The sequence below is a fragment of the Elaeis guineensis genome, chromosome 3 (genome assembly GCF_000442705.2).
Source record: "Elaeis guineensis isolate ETL-2024a chromosome 3, EG11, whole genome shotgun sequence".
NCBI lineage: Eukaryota > Viridiplantae > Streptophyta > Magnoliopsida > Arecales > Arecaceae > Elaeis > Elaeis guineensis.
This window is the reverse complement of record NC_025995.2, coordinates 119,658,737-119,679,748: the sequence shown is the minus strand read 5'-3', so window position 1 is coordinate 119,679,748 and position 21,012 is coordinate 119,658,737. Positions and strand designations below refer to the sequence as shown.

The 21,012-nt window shown below is 38.4% G+C and overlaps 1 protein-coding gene across 5 annotated transcripts in view; it reads right to left on the bottom strand.

Annotated features, from left to right (window-relative positions):
• The window catches only part of LOC105040531 (kihadalactone A synthase LFS), a 58,442-nt gene that overhangs the window by 11,332 nt on the left and 26,098 nt on the right, over positions 1-21,012 (bottom strand). For 4 of the 5 annotated variants that reach the window (XR_012140179.1, XM_073254655.1, XM_073254656.1 and 1 more), the window contains one exon: positions 18,833-18,889. Coding sequence is in view for 3 of the 5 variants with exons in the window: in XM_073254655.1 (XP_073110756.1) it covers positions 18,833-18,889 (57 nt within the window). In the remaining 2 variants the exon portion in view is untranslated. Of the gene's footprint in view, positions 1-18,517; positions 18,638-18,832; positions 18,890-21,012 lie in introns of all 5 variants that reach the window. The other variant, XR_012140180.1, reaches the window with a different exon arrangement.

The window sequence follows — 21,012 nt, the reverse complement described above, 5'->3', positions numbered from 1 at the left end:
AAATCTAATCTAAAATCCGACAGTAATCGAAAGGATAAGTGCCAACGACTTCTGTAGTAACTTTTACTCTATTGCCGATCCGAAAGATCATGTCATCTTTCCTCAACCTTTTACTTTCTATTAGACCCTGCATTGAGATACATATATGAGCACTCGAACCAAAGTCTAATACCCAACTAGAAGTAGAAGAAATCGTAAGGTTAGATTCAATTATAAGCATACCTTCTGAAGGTTTATCATCCTTCTTGATCCTTAGGCTCTCCAGATAGAGTGGACAGTTCCTTTTTCAGTGGCCTTCAGCATCATAGTGAAAATACTTTTCCTTTGCTTCAGCCTTCTTTGGAACGTCATTCTTTGGCCTGCTCTCTTTCTTCTGCTTCTTAGCGATTTAGTCTTCTTCCAACTAGACTTTCTCTTGGAAGAAATCCGCTCCACAGCGAAAACAGTATCCCTTGAACTCTTCAAGATTCCTTCTGTAATGACCAACATGTTGACCAGTTCGGATATAGTGCAATCGAGTTTGTTCATATAAAATTTACAATAAATTGACTATACGAATTCGTAAGGGATTGAAGGATCAAATCCATCTGCAATTTCTTTTGCATATCAAGCCTGAACTTTCCAAGCTCCTCAATGTCCTTAATCACTGTCATACAGTGCTCATGAACTGACTGCCCTCCATGCATCTTCAAATTGAAGAGTCTCTTGAATACTTCAAAGTGCACTGTATGGCTCTGCTCACCATACAATTCTTGTAGGTGAGTGATCGTAGCCCTGGCAGTGGGCATATGCTCATACTGGCTCTGCAACTCATTTGACATAGATGCCAGTACATAACACTTGATCCAACTGTCTTCATCCGTCCACTTTTCATAAGTAGCTCTTTGCTAAGCAGTAGGACGGTTTGGTAACACTATGGGTTCCTGATCGAGTACATGATCTAATTTTTCTGAGGTCAGAACAATCTTGAAGTTTCTTAATCAGTCTTTATAATTTGTTCCAATCAAACGATTGGACTCAAGAATACGGACTAGAGAGTTTGAGGCTGACATTGTTTAACTGTGAGAGTAGAGATTCAAATTAGACTTTTGTACTTTAAAGTTATATTTGCTTCTAAGAACTTTAAGACGCAAACAATGACTCCCACTAATTTTTCGTATCCCTCACTCCCCCGGGTGGAAAACGAAAACCCTAACGCGATAAAAAATTTCTAATGGGTGCTGCGGTCCCATCGATGCCATGTACCTCACCTAACAGTTATTGATACATGCACACCGATACGTGGACAACTCTTTGCCCAGATGCTTCTCTAAGCAGATTGCAGCAACTTAGTCTCTAAGTCATGTGGGCTCACCTAACAGTTATTGACCACACTCCTTAGTTAAGCCCAACCCACCGTTCACAAGCAGGTGTAAGGCCGTCATTGGATCTCTCACCTAACAATTATTGGGCCCAACCCCATCCTTACCCTGGAGCAACTTTTTACTAATAGAGTGGTTGCGTGTTTTCGGTGCAATTGAACCATAGTAACCAGCTGAGAACAATCAACACCAATAACACGCCCGCATATCTACAATGGTGGAAGACCTATGGACTAAATATTTGTGGAGAGGTTTAGGTTTCGGTCTCATCTAATCAGTCATCATATGACATCTTATTCGCATGGGCTAAACCAAAATGCCAAGCAATCTTATTTAAGACTTAATCTTTCAAATTGACCAGGTAAGACAAGATCGATGGGGATCCCCCTGTTGCTTTCCTTAGATATCAATAAATTGACCAGATCAGCTAACGGAACCAATTAAATAACCACCTCTCAATTACTTACCTCAGACATCAATAAGTCAATTAGTCCAAATAAGTTAACTCAAGTGAATCAGACTCAAGCTATTGAGCCAAATTAGGTCTTTAGATTAATCGATTCTATATATGAGATTCAATCGATTTGATCAACAATAATTGTATGAACATATTACTTAATTGTATGATCAATTACTTAATCGAATTAAACCCATAATGTTCAAATCAAAAATCCTAAATGTAATCTAATTACATGACTTAATTTTTTATTTTCATAACCAAAACTCTCATGCATAAACACAAATTTTAGATTTCAAAACTAAATTTCAGATTTAAATTCTTTGTATAAAAGATAAATTTTAAATCATAAAAATAATTTTCAGATTTAACATACAAACTGAAGGAAAAACCGTCTTTTTCCTTATAGGATCTTCCAGATTTCATCAAATCTGGGACGGAATAATTTTAAAAAAATTATCCTACATTTATTTCAGATCTAAATCTCTAGATCTAATTTTATTATCTGATATTAATTCTAAAATAAATCTAAAAACATGAGGAAACATAAAATACCTCAAGGGTAATCTGATTACCCTGTAGATGATCGCAGCAAACCTGAGGTTCTGATTTAGTCACGCAATCGCCTGGCCTCTACCAGTATCCACTCGGGCAGGATCTGGATCGTCTTCTCGCAAATCTCTGCTCCAAAAATCAGAACTAAATCTATTAGGAAGATCTTCAAAAGTCTTCCTGAAGTTGGAGCAGCAGTCTGTCGAAGAAGTCCTGCAGCCTTCCTGTTCAAGGCGTCACCACGCCTTGATCCTTCACCAGATGGACATCCAACTCCTTGGACGTGAAGAGGAGAGAGAGAGCACCAGGGAGGATGTGGAGAAGAGTAGGGGTGGCTGGCTTTTGCTGGATAGGGAGCAGAATCTTAAAACCCTAGGCGCAGACAGGGTTTATATAGACCCTCTGCGCTGCGCAGTGCCACATCATTCGACCAATCAAAAATTTCAATAAATCCAAAAAATTTTGATTGGAGTGATGTCATCTGATCACATCAGATAAAAACTCCCACTCTCTCTCCTATGTTGGCGCCATCTTTGGATAAGCACAAGAGAGGTGGCGCCCAAGAGTCCATGTTGATCAAGACTCTCCATCCTTATCCACTTGGGGTGCCCACCTAATCCAATTGGGCTCACGCCATAATCTGATTATGGCACCCAATTTAATGTGGATTTGGCATGTGGGCACTCCACAAATCCTCCAATGAGCTCTTGTCAAGTGGCCTTCAGTTTAAGACCCATATGTCAACATTTGACAGATGTCCTAAATGAAAATGGCAGGTGACAGAAATTAGCAGGTGTTGTCTTAAATTCATCTCATGAATTAAGACAAACTTCTCTGAGCTAGACAAGCTTCATTTAGACTGAGAGAAACCTTCTCAAGGTTCTCTGGGTGAGTCAAATCACATTTAGCTCAGTCGAGATAGAAAAGATTACACGAGGAGAAAGTTAGGCTCAATCGAGTGCTAGCACGATTTCTTGAACCTAATTGGATCTAATCCAAATCAATTGGGCTAACCCAATTGATGACATCCAGATCCTAACCCTTGTTAGTGTGATCCAGTTAGGTTCAATTCTGTATGGTAATGAGATATTTCATGATCTCATCATCGACATCATCAAAACTCCTTTCGATGGACCAGAACTCTTCTGATTCATACAATTAGAATGATCGATCATCAAGATCATTCTAATTGCTCTCAAAATCCATCAATGACACCTAGCAGTATATGGTGGCAACCCATCAGAACTGAAGACGAACCTCTCGGTGCAGCTACCTGTGTGATTGAGTTCCTCTATCATGAGTCCCGACTGAATTAGGATTAAGGTGAACTCGTCAAACCCAACATCAGTCATATGAATTAATCGATCGATCCGAGTCCGATGTGAAACCCCAATGAAAATTCTTTTCCATTATTTCACTGTGCCATGGCCATGGGCTTAAGGACTCGATCTTTCGATCATCATAGGACTACTCTCATCTACCGAGGTTGATAGATCCCATCTTGGTGCGACCTAGTTCCTACAATGAATATGCTATAGCCAATATATACCTCAGGGTTTCAAATGGCTAGGAGACCGAGTTATGGTGTAGTCAAACTATAACACACTCAAGGTGAACTGTCGATGCACCTCATATCAAAGAACTAGGCACACAACTGTAGCATCGAGCTAGTCATTGACGAGAAGGTAGACTTTCTTATGACTGCTTGATATGATCACGCTCAGTACTCTCGTTCTCAACGAATACCTGTACTCTCGCTTCGGTGTCTCCATACCGTAGACTCAAGACACATCTATCCTAAGAAAGCGATCGTACACCAACCTTCCAGATCGATCACCATCCTCGTGATGATCCTATGGTCAGGAGCTGTTTATGAGTTAGTTATGTAAATTCATGCCTTAAATTTTCAACTCTTGAAAATATGAATTGACATTCTTACTAACTCAAAGGATGTATCACAGACACAATGTACACAATGTGATAGAAGAATAACCCATTTATTGATTTATAGTCAAAATTACAAATTTGCCCTTAAATTTGTACAGGAATATGTCAGCCAATCTGGCATCTAGGGCACATATCTAACAAACTCCCACTTGACCTAATGCCAATTGACTACATATCTAAGTCACATCTTCTCAAGGTGGGCTTCGATTTTTTGCTGGCCTAATGGCTTTGTCAGCGGGTCTGCCATATTGTCTGTGGAGTCGACTCTCTTAACCTCGACATAATCTTTTTCGAGGTAATCACGGATCAGATGGAATCACCGCTCGATGTGCTTGGACTTCTGGTGAGACCTTGGCTCCTTAGCTAGGGCTATGGCGCCATTATTGTCGCAGTAAAGAGGGATGGCATCCGATGACATCATTCCAAGCTCCGCGGCAAACTTCTTGTACCAGAACGCCTCCTTTGCAGCTTCCGATGCAGCAATATACTCTACCTCCATGGTGGAATCAGCAATCACCGTCTGCTTGGAACTCTTCCAGCTAACTGCACCACCATTGCAAATGAACAGACTTCCAGATGTCGACTTTCGATCATCTATATCAGACATAAAGTCTGAGTCTGTATATCCCTGAATCTGGAGTTCTCCATTCCCAAAGACTAGAAACATATCCTTAGTCCTTCTCAAGTACTTAAGAATACATTTCACAGAAGTCCAGTGCTCTTCGCTTGGATTCGACTGATATCTGCTTGTGACACTCACAGCATGGGCTATATCAGGTCGTGTACGTAGCATGGCATACATGAGACTCCCTATTACAGAAGCATAAGGGATCTTGCTCATACGTTCAATCTCCTCAGGTGTGCTAGGGCACATCTTCTTAGAGAGATGAATGCCATGTCTAAAAGGTACTAAACCTCTTTTGGAGTTTTCCATGCTAAACCTTTTTAACACCTCTATGTACATCTTCTGTGAAAGTCCCAGCATCCTATTTGGTCTATTTCTATAGACCTTGATACCCAATATAAAGGATGCCTCTCCTAGATCTTTCATAGAAAACTCCTTAGACAACCATACTTTGACTGAGGTCAACATGAAAATGTCATTCCCAATTAGGAGGATGTCATCTACGTACAATACAAGGAAGACAACTGCGCTCTCACTGACCTTTTTGAACACACATGGTTCCTCCTCGTTCTTGATGAAACCAAACGTTTTGATGACATCATTGAAACGAATATTCCAGCTCCGAGATGCTTGCTTAATTCCATATATAAATTTTTGCAGCTTGCAGATCTTATGATCATCATCACTGGATGTGAAACCAAGCGGCTGTTCCATATAGATATCTTCCTCAAGATGTTCATTTAAGAACGCTGTTTTCACATCCATCTGCCATATTTCATAATCGAAATAGGCTGCAACAGCAAGCAATATGCGGATGGATTTTAGCATGGCTACGGACGAGAAGGTATCCTGATAGTCAATGCCTTCGCGCTGACTATAACCTTTCGCTACGAGCCTAGCCTTGAATGTCTCTACATTCCCATCTGCACCTATCTTTATCTTGAAGATCCATTTACACCCAATAGGTACAATACCTTCAGATGGATCTACCAAGGTCTAGACTTGGTTTGAGTGCATCGAGTCAATTTTTGATCTCATTGTCTCTAACCATTTCTCAAAGTCGATATCTGATATCACCTCGTCATAGGTCTTGGATCATCACCATGAGCCCCATTTTTCGTGAGGAACATTTTCTCTATATCCTCTTGTATGGTACCTAAATACCTTTCAGGAGGATGGGAAACCCTAGTCGATCTACGAGGTGGAAGAGGTTGTGTTAGGACTGGTTCTGATTGATTTGGTTCCTCAGGTTCTTTAGCTCGTTGCTCTTGGGAGACATTCTCCTTGAACTTGATTATTCTTCCGATGCCACCATCTTGAATAAACTTTTTCAAAAAAAATAGCATTTCGACTCACAATCACATTGTGGTCTTCCGGAATATAGAAATAGTATCCTAATGACTCTTTAGGATATCCTATGAATCGAGCTCTAAAAGACCTGAACTCTAACTTGTCCGCCTGTTGTCTCTTGACATGAGCCGGACAACCCCAAATTCTGAGATGATTCAGACTTGGCTTCTTACCATACCATATCTCATATGGTGTGGTAGGAACGGTTTTAGATGGAACCCTATTCAATACATATATTGCTGTCATGAGACAATATCCCCAAAGAAACTCAGAGAGGTCTGTGAAGCTCATCATGAAACGGACCATATCTAATAAGGTCCAATTTCTCCGTTCTGAAACCCCGTTGAGTTGTGGTGTTCCAGATGGAGTCCATTGAGAGACTATGCTATTGTCCTTAAGATAGTCTAGAAACTCCCGACTAAGGTATTCATCTCCTCGATCTGATCGAAGAACCTTAATGGGCTTTCCTGTTTGTTTTTCTACCTCATGCCTGAATTTTTTGAATTTTTCAAAAGCTTCAGACTTGTGTTTCATTAGAAACACATACCCGTACTAGACATATCATCGGTAAAGGTAATGAAGTAGACATAGTTGCCTCTAGCCGGCACATCAAATGGCTGCACACATCCGTATGTACTAAAGCAAGTAGGTCTGTGGCCCTTTCCCCATGTCCTACAAAAGGGAGCTTGGTCATTTTGCTTGAAGGCATGATTCACAAACTGGATATGACTCGAAAGTCAACAGACTCAATAGCCCGGATTTCTCCAATTTGTAAATCCTATCTTCCGCTATATGACCTAGTCTTAGGTACCACAAATACCTATCATTTAGACTATCTCTAGGCCTTTTAATTCCAATGGCATTCACATTTTGCTCGATATTAAATACAGATATATCAATATGTAGCTGATAGAGACCATTAATAAGAAAACCATCTGCAACTTTATTATTTTCATAAAATATGTTACAATGATCCTTATGAAAGCTAATCACATAGCCTTCTTGTGCTAAACATGAAACAGAAATCAAATTCCTGTTGCTGCAGGTACATAATAACAGTCTCTAAGAAATAAATCTAATCCTAACGGTAATCGCAGAGGGTAGGTTCCCACGGCTACAACAGTAACTCTTGCTCCGTTTCCGATGCGTAGGATCATCTCCCCATCCCTCAACTTCCTGCTCTCCTCAAAACCCTGCATAGAAGTGCACAAATGAGCACTAGAACCAGAGTCAAGCACCCAACTGGATGCAGAAGAAACCGTAAGATTAGATTCTAAAATGAGCATACCTCCAAAAAGACCATCCTTCTTGTTCTTCAGGGTGGCCAGGTACTGAGGACAGTTCTGCTTCCAATGGCCGTCTGATTGGCAGTGGAAACATTTTCCCTTTTCAGCAGCCTTCTTCTTCGGTTCTGTCTTCTTTTTCTTCCCATCCACTTTCTGCTTCTTCGCAGACTTCTTTTTTTTTCCAAAAGACTCTCTTGGAAGAAGTCCGCTCCACAGTAAGAACTGAACCTTTTGAACCCTTCATAGAAAGCTCAGCCGTAACCAGCATATTCATTAACTCGGCCAAAGTACACTGCATCTTATGTATATGGAAGTTCATGATGAACTGACCATATGCATCGAACAAGGACTGAAGGATCACATCAATCTGAAAATCCTTGTCTAAGATGATACCAGCTTCTCAAGTTCCTCAAGGTCCTTGATTATTGTCAAACAATGATCTTGGACTGACTGCCCATCATGCATTTTAGCCTTAAAAAGTCTTTGACAGACTTGATACTTGGCTGCGCGACTTTGTTCATCAAACAACTCTTGTAGGTGAGCCAACATTTGGCGGGTAGTCAAAATGTTCTCATGTTGGCGCTGCAAGTCATCAGACATTGCACCCAACATGTAGTACCTTGCTTTGTTATCATCATCCGTCCACATTTCCAAAGACGCTCTCTGTTCAGCAGTCGGACGTGCTGGCATGGCAGGTGGGTCCTGGTCCAAGACATGAGTCAATTTTTCGAACCCAGAACAATTCTGTAGTTCCTCAACCAGTCCTTACAATTGGGTCCAGTCAATCTGTGGGTGTCTAGTATTTTGGTTAAAGGGTTTGAGGCAGACATGTTTCTTGTAGAGAGTCAACAGTTTCTAGTTAGTTTTTGTAATTAGACTTAACCAATTTGTTTAGAGGTTTCATTTTTTAAACAAATTAGGCTCCCACTATTTTCTCAGATCCCTACACTCCCTTGATAGAGATGTGAAAATCTTCGTGATCAGTGATTTCTAGTGGGTGGTGCAGTCTCACCATTGGCTCACCACCTCACCTAACAGTTATTGGTGATGGGTCAACCGATGAGTGGACAACTCTTGTCCAATGATTCTCTAATCATGGTGCACCCAAAACTTGGTCTCTAATTCATGAAGCTCACCGTGCCCGGGATATTGCTCCAATCTTAGTTACATCAGACCCACCATTTGCACGAACTAGATTCCTGATTGGGTCCCTCACCGTATCCGGAATATTGAGCCCAACCCCCTCTAATTTGTAGTATCCAATGCCTAATGGACATGATTGCATCTTCCCGGTGCAACTGAGCCACTGTATCCAGCCGAGAACAATCAACCCTGGGAAGGGCCCGCACATCCACAATGGTGGAAGATCTAGACTTAATATTTTCTTAGGAGATTTGATTTAGGTCTCATTAAACTTGACTTGACATAGTCATAACAATTATGACTAACCTAGTGGCATGGGTTAGCTCAAATTGTTAGCCACCTCAAATCAGAACTGAGTCGACACATATGGCCAAGTGAGACTGGTGGGAGGGATATGCCATTAACTCGACAAGAACGCATTCGATTCGAGTAGCTCTCATTTAAAAATCAGTCGGTCGCATCTGCCCAACTTACCTTAGACACCAAATTATCGAACCATAACTAATTGGATTAGCCTACAATCCAGGCTCTAACCATTGAGCCAAATTAGGTCTTAACTTGATCGAGTCACATCTAAATGTGATTCGACCTTGACCCAGACATAATCCTATTAGGCTGGTCAATTATTAGCTTTCATGATCCCATCTAACCAACTGTTGATTCGATTTGATCAACCGCTAGACCTAATTGAGCTACCCAAGCCCGAAACCCAATTTTATGAAAATGACTTAGATCTGAAATTCTCAATTTTAGACCTAATTTAATTTCATAAGCTTAATTCATTAATTAAGTCTTGGGTTCATAAACAAAACATGTAAAATAAATCCTAGGTTTCAGAATCTAGAGTTTTGCAGAAAAGTAAGTTTGATTTCTGATTAAGGATGAACATGCAGCACCCCTACACGTCATAAGAACACCCATTGAATGGGAGGAGAGGGCCTTTAAACCCTACTTTGTTCTTATGACCGGACGGCCATGAGGAACATCTTAATCAGAAATATAAATTTAACTACAAAACTAGTTAGATCTAAATTTACATATCACATATACAATTTAAAATCTAACTATTACATACTTTGCATACATCTCATGTATCAAAAATTGATCTAATTAACATGCTTTCAGATTTAATACATCACATGTAACATCTGAAAAATAAAATTTAAATTGAACTATTCAACATAAAATTTATTCTAGACAGTTACTAGAACAATTCTATAACTAATCTAGACATGCAACAGATCAATCTTATGTATTATCCAAATTTTTATTTTCGATTTTTAATCTGAATATATAATATTTATATCATCAAAATCAGAGAATAAATTAGATCTAAATTATATTTTAATCTCATTAAAACATAAACTTACAAACTATTCATAGATCAAACTATTCCTAGTCTAGTCATGCATCTCATGCATGTTAGATCTTCTTAGATTTAATTTTAAATATTTTGATTTCAGATCCTATCACATCTGATGTGACATCTGAAATCCTTTAATATCAGATAGATTAAAATTAAAATCAGATCTAAATTAGATCTGAAACTGAGCCATGAACCTAGCTCTGATACCAATTGAAGGGAAAACCATCTTTTTTCTTGTAGGATCTTCCACATTTCATCAAATCTAGGGCGGAAAATTTTAAAAAAAATTATCCTACATTTATTTCAGATCTAAATCTCTAGATCTAATTTTATTATCTGATATTAATTCTAAAATAAATCTAAAAACATGAAAAACATGAAATACCTCAAGGGTAATCTGATTACCCTGTAGATGATCGCAGCAAACCTGAGGTTCTGATTTAGCCACGCAATCGCCTGGCATCTACCAGTATCCACTCGGGCAGGATCTGGATCGTCTTCTCCTCGCGAATCTCTGCTCCAAAAATCAGAACTAAATCTGATTAGGAAGATCTTCAAAATCTTCCTGAAGTTGGAGCAGCAGCCTGTCGAAGAAGTCCTGTAGCCTTCCTGTTCAAGGCATCACCACGCCTTGATCCTTCACCAGATGAACGTCCAACTCCTTGGACGTGAAGAGGGAGAGAGAACACCAGGGAGGACGTGGAGAAGAGGGGTGGCTGGCTTTTGCTGTGTAGGGAGCAGAATCTTAAAATCCTAAGCGCAAACAGGGTTTATATAGACCCTGCTACGCTGCGCAGTGCCACATCATTCGACCAATCAGAAAATTTCGATAAATCCAGAAAAATTCTGATTGGAGTGATGTCATCTGATCACATCAGATAAGAACCCCCACTCTCTCTCCTATGTTGGCACCATCTTTGGATAAGCACAAGGGAGGTGGCGCCCAAGAGTCCATATTGATCAAGACTCCATCCTTATCCACTTGGGGCACCCACTTAATCCAATTGGGCTCACGCCATAATCTGATTATGGCGCCCAATTTAATGTGGATTTGGCATGTGGACACTCCACAAAAATCCTCCAATGAGCTCTTGTCAAGTGACCTTCAGTTTAAGACCCATATGTCAATATTTGACAGATGTCCTAAAATAAAATGGCAGGTGATAGGAATTAGTAGGTGTTGTCTTAAATTTATCTCATGAATTAAGACAACTTCTTTGAGCTGGACAAGCTTCATTTAGACTAAGAAAATCTTCTCACATTTGGCTCAGTCGAGATAGAAAAGATTACACGAGAAAGGCTCAATCGAGTGCTAGCATGATTTCCTTGAACCTAATTGGATCTAATCCAAATCAATTGGGCTAACCCAATTGATGACATCCAGTCCTAACCCTTGTTAGTGTGACCCAGTTAGGTTCAATTCTGTATGGTAATAAGACATATCGTGATCTCATCATCGACATCATCGAAACTCCTTTCGATGGACCAGAACTCTTCTGATTCATACAATTAGAATGATCGATCATCAAGATCATTCTAATTGCTCTCAAAATCCATCAGCGACACCTAGCAGTATATTATGGCAACCCATCAGAACTGAAGACGAACCTCTCGGTGCAGCTACCTGTGTGATTGAGTTCCTCTATCATGAGTCTCGACTGAATTAGGGTTAAGGTGAACTCGTCAAATCCAACATCAGTCATATGAATTAATCGATCGATCCGAATCCGATGTGAAACCCCAATGAAAATTTTTTTTCCATTATTTCACTCTGCCATGGCCATGGGCTTAAAGACTCGATCTTTCGATCATCATAAGATTACTCTCATCTACCGAGATTGATAGATCCCATCTTGGGCGATCTAGTTCCTACAATGAATATGCTACAGCCAACATACACCTCAGGGTTCCGAATGGCTAGGAGACCGAGTTATGGTGTAGTCAAACTATAACACACTCAAGGTGAACTGTCGATGCACCTCAAGTCAAAGAACTAGACACAACTACAGCATCGAGCTAGTCATTGACGAGAAGGTAGACTTCCTTATGACTGCTTGATATGGTCACGCTCAGTACTCTCGTTCTCAACGAATATTGTACTCTCACTTCGGTGTCTCCACACCGTAGACTCAAGACACATCTACCCTAAGAAAGCGATCGTACACCAACCTTCCAGATCGATCACCATCCTCGTGATGATCCTATGGTCAGGAACTGTTTATGAGTTAGTTATGTAAATTCATGCCTTAAATTTTCAACTCTTGAAAATATGAATTGACATTCCTACTAACTCAAAGGATGTATCACAGACACAATGTACACAATGTGATAGAAGGATAACCCATTTATTGATTTGTAATCAAAATTACAAATTTGCCCTTAGATTTGTACAGGAATGTGTCAGCCAATCTGACATTTAGAGCACACATCTAACACAAACATATATCTCATATATGTATGTAAAATTAAGATCTAAGCAAAAATTTAGATCAATACATGATATCTTATATCTCATATACAAATCATGAATCAAATTAAAAATAATTTTGTGATCTAAATATGCAATCATATATCTCATATATGAATCATGAATTAGGTCAAATAAAATTTCAGATTTATACATGCATCTACATATCACATAATTATGAACTAGAAACCGTTCTAGAACAAAATTCAGATCTATGCATGCTTTCACATATCAACTATATGTTTTATAATTAAACCTAAAATAAATTTCAGATTCAAAATATTCATCTATACATCACATATATCAAGAAAAAATCAAATTTTGAAACTCTTTTCAAAACATGTATGTCAATTTCATGCATATGAAACCCATGGCTCTGATACCACAGTTGAAATTTCTATGTCAGGACATGCATGTATGTTTCAATTTTTTTTTCTAAACATGACAGCGAAATAGAAGATAAAACTCCTTTTAATCTATATCATTCATGCATAAAACACAAATCACAAGGATCTACTTCATATGCTGAAATTGAACATATGCTGAAATTGAATACGTGATCGAATCATATACCTGTTTCATAATTTCTTTCTTCAAATCTGGATCTGGAAGAGAAGAGCTCTCTCTTAGCCGTACAAGTGTCCGACCTCTATGGGTATCCACTCAGGATCAGTCTGGAATAGCCCTCTTAATATTGATTTTTCTTCTTCAAAAAATCAGCCTACGAATCTGAACGAAGCCTGGATTGTGATCAACTCTTTAATCCTTTCCTTGATCTTTTTCTCTTCTCTTGCTTTTCTTCGCTAGATTGTGAAGCAACTAGGGAGTAGAAACCAGCAAATAAGAGGGACACCCAAACTCTTTTGGGCGTGGAAGATGAAGGACGCCCTAGGTGTGGGCGTTGGATCTCCAAGGGAGAAGAGAGAGAGAAGAAAAAAGGGGGTGTGGGGCTCTCTTAAGAGGGCGTGGGGCTGCTGGTTGAAGTGTCTAGGAACCTTAGAAGAGGCCCCTTTAAATAGACATAAGGTTTGAATCATATTCAAAACCAAACAATTACTTAATACAAGTCCTACTTGCATTAGGTTTTCTTATACCTTTATTTATTTGACTTCTTTTAGGAAATCCATTAAGCACCAACTACTGGAGCCTTTGCACCCACAAAAATATACTCCACTTTGCACCCATGGGACGCCCCATACTGGATCCACACGCAATCTAATAGGTGGGCATGCCCAACTTGATCAAATCAAGTGACGCCCCATGAAAACTATCAAGAAAATTAATTAAAGACTTGAACCCTTAATTCATTTGATCCAAAATCTTAGACACCCAACAATTGGAGCCCAATGAATCTAATTCATTTAGATTGTTAGCAGAAAATTTCATTTGAATTAATCTTATCAAATAAGAAATTCAAACGTAAAAAAAAAATTGGATCCATCCATGTGCTAGCAAGGTTATCCTGAACCCAAGAAGATTTTTCCAAACCCAATTGAGACTCTATAAGTCTAATTGTTTATTCCAAATCTAATTCCTTTGTTGTGTGACCCCATAGGTTCAATTCTATCTGATAGTGAGATATATATTGATCTCTATTATTGTATCGTTGAAACTCTTTTCAAAGGGTCGAAACAATTTCACTCTAACTCATTAAAAATTGTCGATCCTGAGTAATCCAAGTGAGCTCTCACAATCCACCAGTGACACCTAGCAGTATGTAGTGGCAACCCAATAGAATAAAAAACGAATCTCAAGGTGTAGTTAATGTGTAATTCGGTCCCTCTATCGTGAGTTCCGACTAGATAGCAGATCATGGATAAATCATCAATCCTTATCATCAGTCATATGATAAATTCGATCAGCTCAAGTCCAATTATGATCCTTATGAAAACTCTTTTCCATCAATCATACTGCTGTGACTACAGACTCTCGGACTTATCCTCTCAAATCACATAGGACTACTTTCTATCAAAGTCGATAGATCCCATCTTGATGCGCACCCTACTACAGTAGACCAACTGTCGCCAACATCCACTACAAAGACTCATTGAGATCATGTTTATGTATCAGTCAAACTTCAACAGCCTCACTGCGAACAGTCATACTATCGCAGGTCAAAGGACCATTTACACAACTACAACATCAAGACAATCACTGACGATCGAGTAGAAATCCAAATGATCTCTCATATGGTCACGCTCAGTACTAGTTATTCTCTAACAACTACCCGCACTCGTCGCTCAATATCTCTATACTATAGACCAGAGACTCATCTACTCCAAGGAAGCGATCTGTGCGTCGGTCCATCCGGATCGATCACCATCCTCATGATGATACTATGATCAAAAGCATTTAGGAATTAAATGTCTCTAATTCTCAATACTTTAAGAATATGTATCGAAATGTTAATTCCATGGACGATTCAAGGACACATCATACTTGAATGAAAAATAAACTTACTCTTTTATTAATCAAATCAATATATTAAGTACAAAATTATGTCATAGCTTTATTACAATGTGTTAGCCATATTGACTTCTAGGACATACATCTAACAGATGGAACCAACAGAATTAGATAGGTAATAAGCTCACGATGATCTGGACAATAAAAGCTCAAAACCTTGGCAATGATGCATAATGTGACAAGATTGAACTTCCCTGCATGGAAGTAGCACCCATAAAGTATGTACCATTACATTCCAAGAGACTATGAAATTGTTCAATTAAAATGTCATACTGGTCCCCGTAATTTCCATTTGATGTGATTACTAGTGATCCCTAGCATCAGTTCACTTGGATTTCATGCTGATTCAATTTCCTTTCATATGCCCCCCAAATCACGATTTATGAAGAGTGATGAGAATTGAATGTCTGATGTCATCTTCTTAAATTTGAATCCTTCCATGTGAAACTGGCTTATGGTTCTCTCCTTCACAATTAAATAAAAGTGCTATTTTAATTTAATTAAAACAAAGACCTATGCCAATTTTTCCAACACATTTGACTTTCTGATGCACCGAACAATTACAATAAATATGCTTTGCTTTGCTCAAGGCCATAACATTTTCATTTTCTTCCAGGCACAGCACAGCTTCCACCTTGGACTTGCAAACTAGGACTACTACTGGTATTTGATAAAGTGCAAGGAAACAGAAACTGCATGTGACTCTAGTTATGGATCTCCATTTCTTTCCAAAAAGAGTTTTGAATTATTAAGAACTTATTTGTGAAATATGGAGATGTCAAATGTTGAAAGGAAAAGCTCAAAAGGAATTCTATTCATTAATGAGATCCCATCTCTTTGAATAGATGAGAAGCAAGTATATAAGGAAAAAAGTACATACCATGTTAAGAGATATACTAAGTTTAGAGACATACTAAATATGTCCTTCCTATATAAGGACTTATTAAATAAGCATAATTCTAATACTCTCCCTCAAACTGGAGCATATATATCAAACATGCCAGCTTGTTACACATAGAGTTGAAAATACCAAAAAACAGAGACTTAGTCAAAATATCAGCTAACTGCTCAAATGATGAAGTGAATGGTGTTATGATGGTCTTGTTCATCACATCATCTCTTTGAGGGTGTTCCAGATTTGTTTAGCCATCTTCAGGAACATGACACTAGCACTAACCTTTTTTTCCATGCTATTCAACAACCATGACATAACACAACAGTCACTAGCCAGCCAATCGTCATCGATAAGATCTTTGAAATTTAGAGGATCTTCGGCCAAGTGTCACATCTTTCGTTGGGCACCAATAAACAGTTTGAATGATTGAGTCCCAAAAGGTAGTTAGTGCCTTTGACCTCTATCGTAGTCATCGTTAGATTCCCTGTCGCAGCATCAAAATTGGGAGTTAGAGGTGTCGAGAGTTGTTTGTTGTCGTGATTTAAGGATGCCATAGCAGCCAGAGAGGAGAACAAAAATAATCAGACAGCTAAACATATAAAAGGGAAGGAAGGATACCTTTACACGACAATCAGAGAAATCATGGATAGTGTACTGCTTCCATGATTAGTAGATAGCCAAAAAAACAGCCAAAAGACTTTTTGCATGGCATAGAAAAGAAACCTACGTTGATTTGTCCAAGAACAAATTGCTCCTCAGGATGTACTGAAGGTCCCTCAGCCAATTTTGTAGAATCACAAGCAGATTTCAGCAAACAGCAAGTAGAAGTATTAATCAGACCTCCAAGATGGCAAAGGATGGACTGCTATAACATGAACAGATTGATTTCAAGATTGCAGTAAGAATCCAACAAGGACAAGAATCCTAAATCCTTAGCAGCAGCTAGGGTTCCAGCATGAACCAGAGGCAACCATCATCAGAAATCTCTAACAATGGAGGAAAAGGACGATGAAGAACGTTGACAAAGAGACAGAAAGTAGCAGTAGCGACGGTTTAATATGCTATGAAAAGAGGAGATGGATAGGATTTTTGAGAAGAGAGTTGGAACCTTGGTGCAGCTAGGGCTTTGAAGGTTGCTGACGAGGAGCTGTGACGTGGGCTGCTGCGGCGAGGACTGCTATAGAAGAGCTATTGCAGCTAGGGCTTCTGCGGCCTATTGTGGAAGGAGAAGCGGCAAAGGGCTAGGGTTGTGGAGAGGGTGTAGCAACATGGCTTCGATCCCATGTTGAAAAGAAAAGCTCAAAAAGAATTCTATTCATTAATGAGATCCTATCTCTTTAAATAGATGAGAAACAAGTACATAAAGAAAGAAGTACCCACCATGTTTAGAGATATACTAAGTTTAGAGATATACTAAATATGTCCTTACTATATAAGAACTTATTAAATAAGCATAATTCTAATATCAAATAATTCATAGAAAAATTAGTCATCAAGCAGTAGTTTGATTTTCCACACCATCAAGGCGTCTTTCCATCACAATATCATTGGCTATTGAACATAGTTTTTTAAGTTGTGAAGGACTGAGCAAATAAGATGGAAAAAGGATATCATTATATACTAGTTACAACAACTAAAGGAATTAAGCATATAAACATACCAAACATATAAGTGTTTAATTGTGTTCATGTAAGTGCAAGAAATGCCAAAGAATAACCCTAGCTTGCAAATGTTAGGACAAGACCAATGGATTGGCAATAACTGATAATAGCCAAGTCCCTGATATGAAAATGGAAATCTTGTTTCAGTTACCTAAAAAAAGGCAACACATTGCATGAGGCTCCCACCATTACAGGATCTAAGAAGGTCAAATATGCACAGCCATAATCCCGCATGTGGAGAGGCTGTTTCTATATCTTGACCCATAACCTTCAAATCGCAATGGAGCAACCTTGCCATTGCACCAAGCCTCACCCTCTTGTTTCAGTTACCTTCTGTCTCAAATATTCTACAGGGCCTCATTGGTCATTGCTGATTGAACTGGGAAAAAACAACAAAAAGTGCATTTGTTTCGGAGTGCCAATATTTACATACATATATTTCACAGGTTCACCAACCAATCAAAAAACCTTATGTTTCATCTACATGTGCCTGGCTCTAGATCAAAGCATAAACCACCAATGTTTGTAAACATATTATGATATATCCTCAACCTCACATTAACTCCAAAGCAGAGTTTGCAGTATTGGACAAGAGAGGGGCCCGCAATGATACCTTGAAGGCCAATTGGCAGGCATAGTGACCCATGGGTAGGAGAACCTGCTACATGGTTCATGTGTAAAATCCACGTACAAATCATAATACACTACATGCACAGACCAAAACATGATAATGGAAGAATGCAAGTAACATAATTAGCATGCATGCAATGTAACCTATGACACCATACTTTGTACAACAATCTAACAAGTATATGCTTTCATCTACTGAAGGTTTCACCCCAGTAATTAGCAGATAAACAATCACTAGTGAAAATAATATTTGAATCAACTCTAAAAAATCTATGAAAAATTTCAAACCAGAATAAGCAGAATATAATTACCACTGAAAAGCTTATAGTCAAGTAGCACTCAAAACCTCTCTTCAAATAAGCAGAATATAATTAGCTCAAAACAAATTGACCGTGTTGGATATCCAATTTTGAGAACAACAATACAGCTCACTGCATTGAAACTTTAATTCTGTGAAGGTCATGAATGAAAAATATCTTAATATATTCTTGTAAAACAAATGAAACTTAAGATGAAATTTGACACTCCACTGTCACAATTACCGATGTATCTCTACCAGAGTGTCGATGGAATATTGAAGGCAATTTAATGTCTTGATATCACATATTGCTAATGCAGAAGAATACCTGAAAATGCAATTACTCCAGCGTTCAAGCATGTCACCAAGATTGACTATGAATGCTCTGGAAAGTAAAGCCAACAAAAAAAACTCAGACGTTGTCAAAATAGAGAATAGCCTTTCTTAATTCAAAGTTACAAGGATAAATAATATTTTAAATACCTTCAAAATTTAATATTTGTAAGAAAATAAAAAATAGATCTGTTCAATTATCTCAAGCATAAATGACATATTAGCGATACAGTAAACCATTTTCAGTTGTCTCCTGTCAAAGTTCAGAACTTCTAGCATTTGATCAAATGCTGAGATTTAAACCCTACCATACAAGACTGGATTATATTTATTCCCTTTTTCAGGTAATTTTGCTTCTGATCTTGGTACACTTTTGTTATCAAATGCATCAAGTATATTTGGACACTAAAAATTGGGTGGAAAGCTTAAAGAAAAATGTTTTCCATTAAATGTCAGACATTTCTCTCCTGGAAGTATGCATCATCATTGGTTTTCACAAACTCTTGAATTACAAAGCTATTTTAGAGCAATTACTTCAAAAATACTTTCTACAGTTGCAAAGCTTAATTCTCTAATAGTAACCATCATCTTAAATGTCAACGAGAGCCGGGCCATTGTGGAAGTTGCTGGTTAAAAAATATCCATGTCCTTGTTGCTTTACAAGAAACATATATCGAGGCACAGCCTTTTGTTGCTGGGGCAGAATGCAAAATATGCAGACCAAAGGTTGCACCCTGGAGCATGAAAGAGTATCTCATCTTGGTTTTTCATGGCCCACAGCTCAAAGGTAAGTCATGTGTACCATGCAATATTTCTTACAGGTGGTGTAGAGGGTTCAAAATTATGGATCCAATCTATGCTGATGACACTATTTTTACTTCCTAAAGGCAGTGTATAGGGATGGGAAATTTGAAAAGTGTCTTCCAGAAACATATATAAACAAAGAACTTGGATCTGTTGGGCCACTTCCATGGAACTGATGTAGCAAGATAAGACAAAAAGATTAGTTTGCCAAAAAGAGAATTTGCCATCCAACATTAAAGAGAAGAAAATATGCAAGATATAGCTGTGGACACTCATATTGATCAAATACTAAACTTTTCTGGATCAAGGGAACTTACTTGATTCAAAAATTTCTGAAGACTAGCAAGCTATTAAATATCACCTAACTAGATGGTACCTTAGTTGCGAATATAATTAGCCTTTTTAGACAATCTCCAGTCACCGGCCCAAGTCCTCAGGATGCAGCATTTTGTGGTCTATGTTATTGTAAAACCCCACTTATTGTTAAGGAGTTCTAATTACAAGCACAAAGGATGGTTAAACATAAAGAATTCATCCTTACTGACCTGGTTTTAAGTTTAAGTAAGAGGTCAACTGCTATGTATTACACCTTATACCATTTTAAACAAAATTATGTGGATAAGAAAGAAACCATGGGTTGTTGCATGATATGCTTAAGATGCTGAGCATGGTTGAGATCATGTTCAAGTGGATAAGGTTGAAAGTGTTTTTTTGCAGAAATGTGCTCTACCAGTGCATGAGTAAATATGTTTTGAAATAACCAGCAGTTCTCATAACAAGCAATCATAGGTTCCACAACTAAAACTAAGCATATATAGCTGGATTACAACTTTATCATAGAGGTAGGATTATACCAAATAGCTGTATTTAAAGTGAACATAGACAATAAAATAGCAGGCATCAACAGCAAGCTTCTTGCGCAGTCGGAACATCAATCCATCTATTCCAGGCTGAGTATAGGAGACCTATATGCACTAGCGTATGGAGAAAATCTTGAGATTCTAGTGCACAATACAGCAGTCATGGTTCCAAATTTGTCGTAATATGATGTGTTTTAAACATGTAACATATATGGGCTGTGAATAAAAGCCCAATACCACATTTATCCATGTAGACAAGGAAAGGTAGCCAGTTAATAAGGGGATTATATCCTTTGTTTCCAATTAGCAACCACCCAAATTAAATAACTGAGCCACATGTACTGGTATAACTAGCGGCCTCTTCTCCCCTTTATTATCCTATGCTCTTCCTACGTCCTCTCTCTCTTTCTTTCAATTAATCTTCATATTCTTTTCTAGCACTCCCTTGGCTGAAGAATCCTCTCAGGTTATTATGCTGTACTTTAATATCAATAATTAGAACATAAAAAAG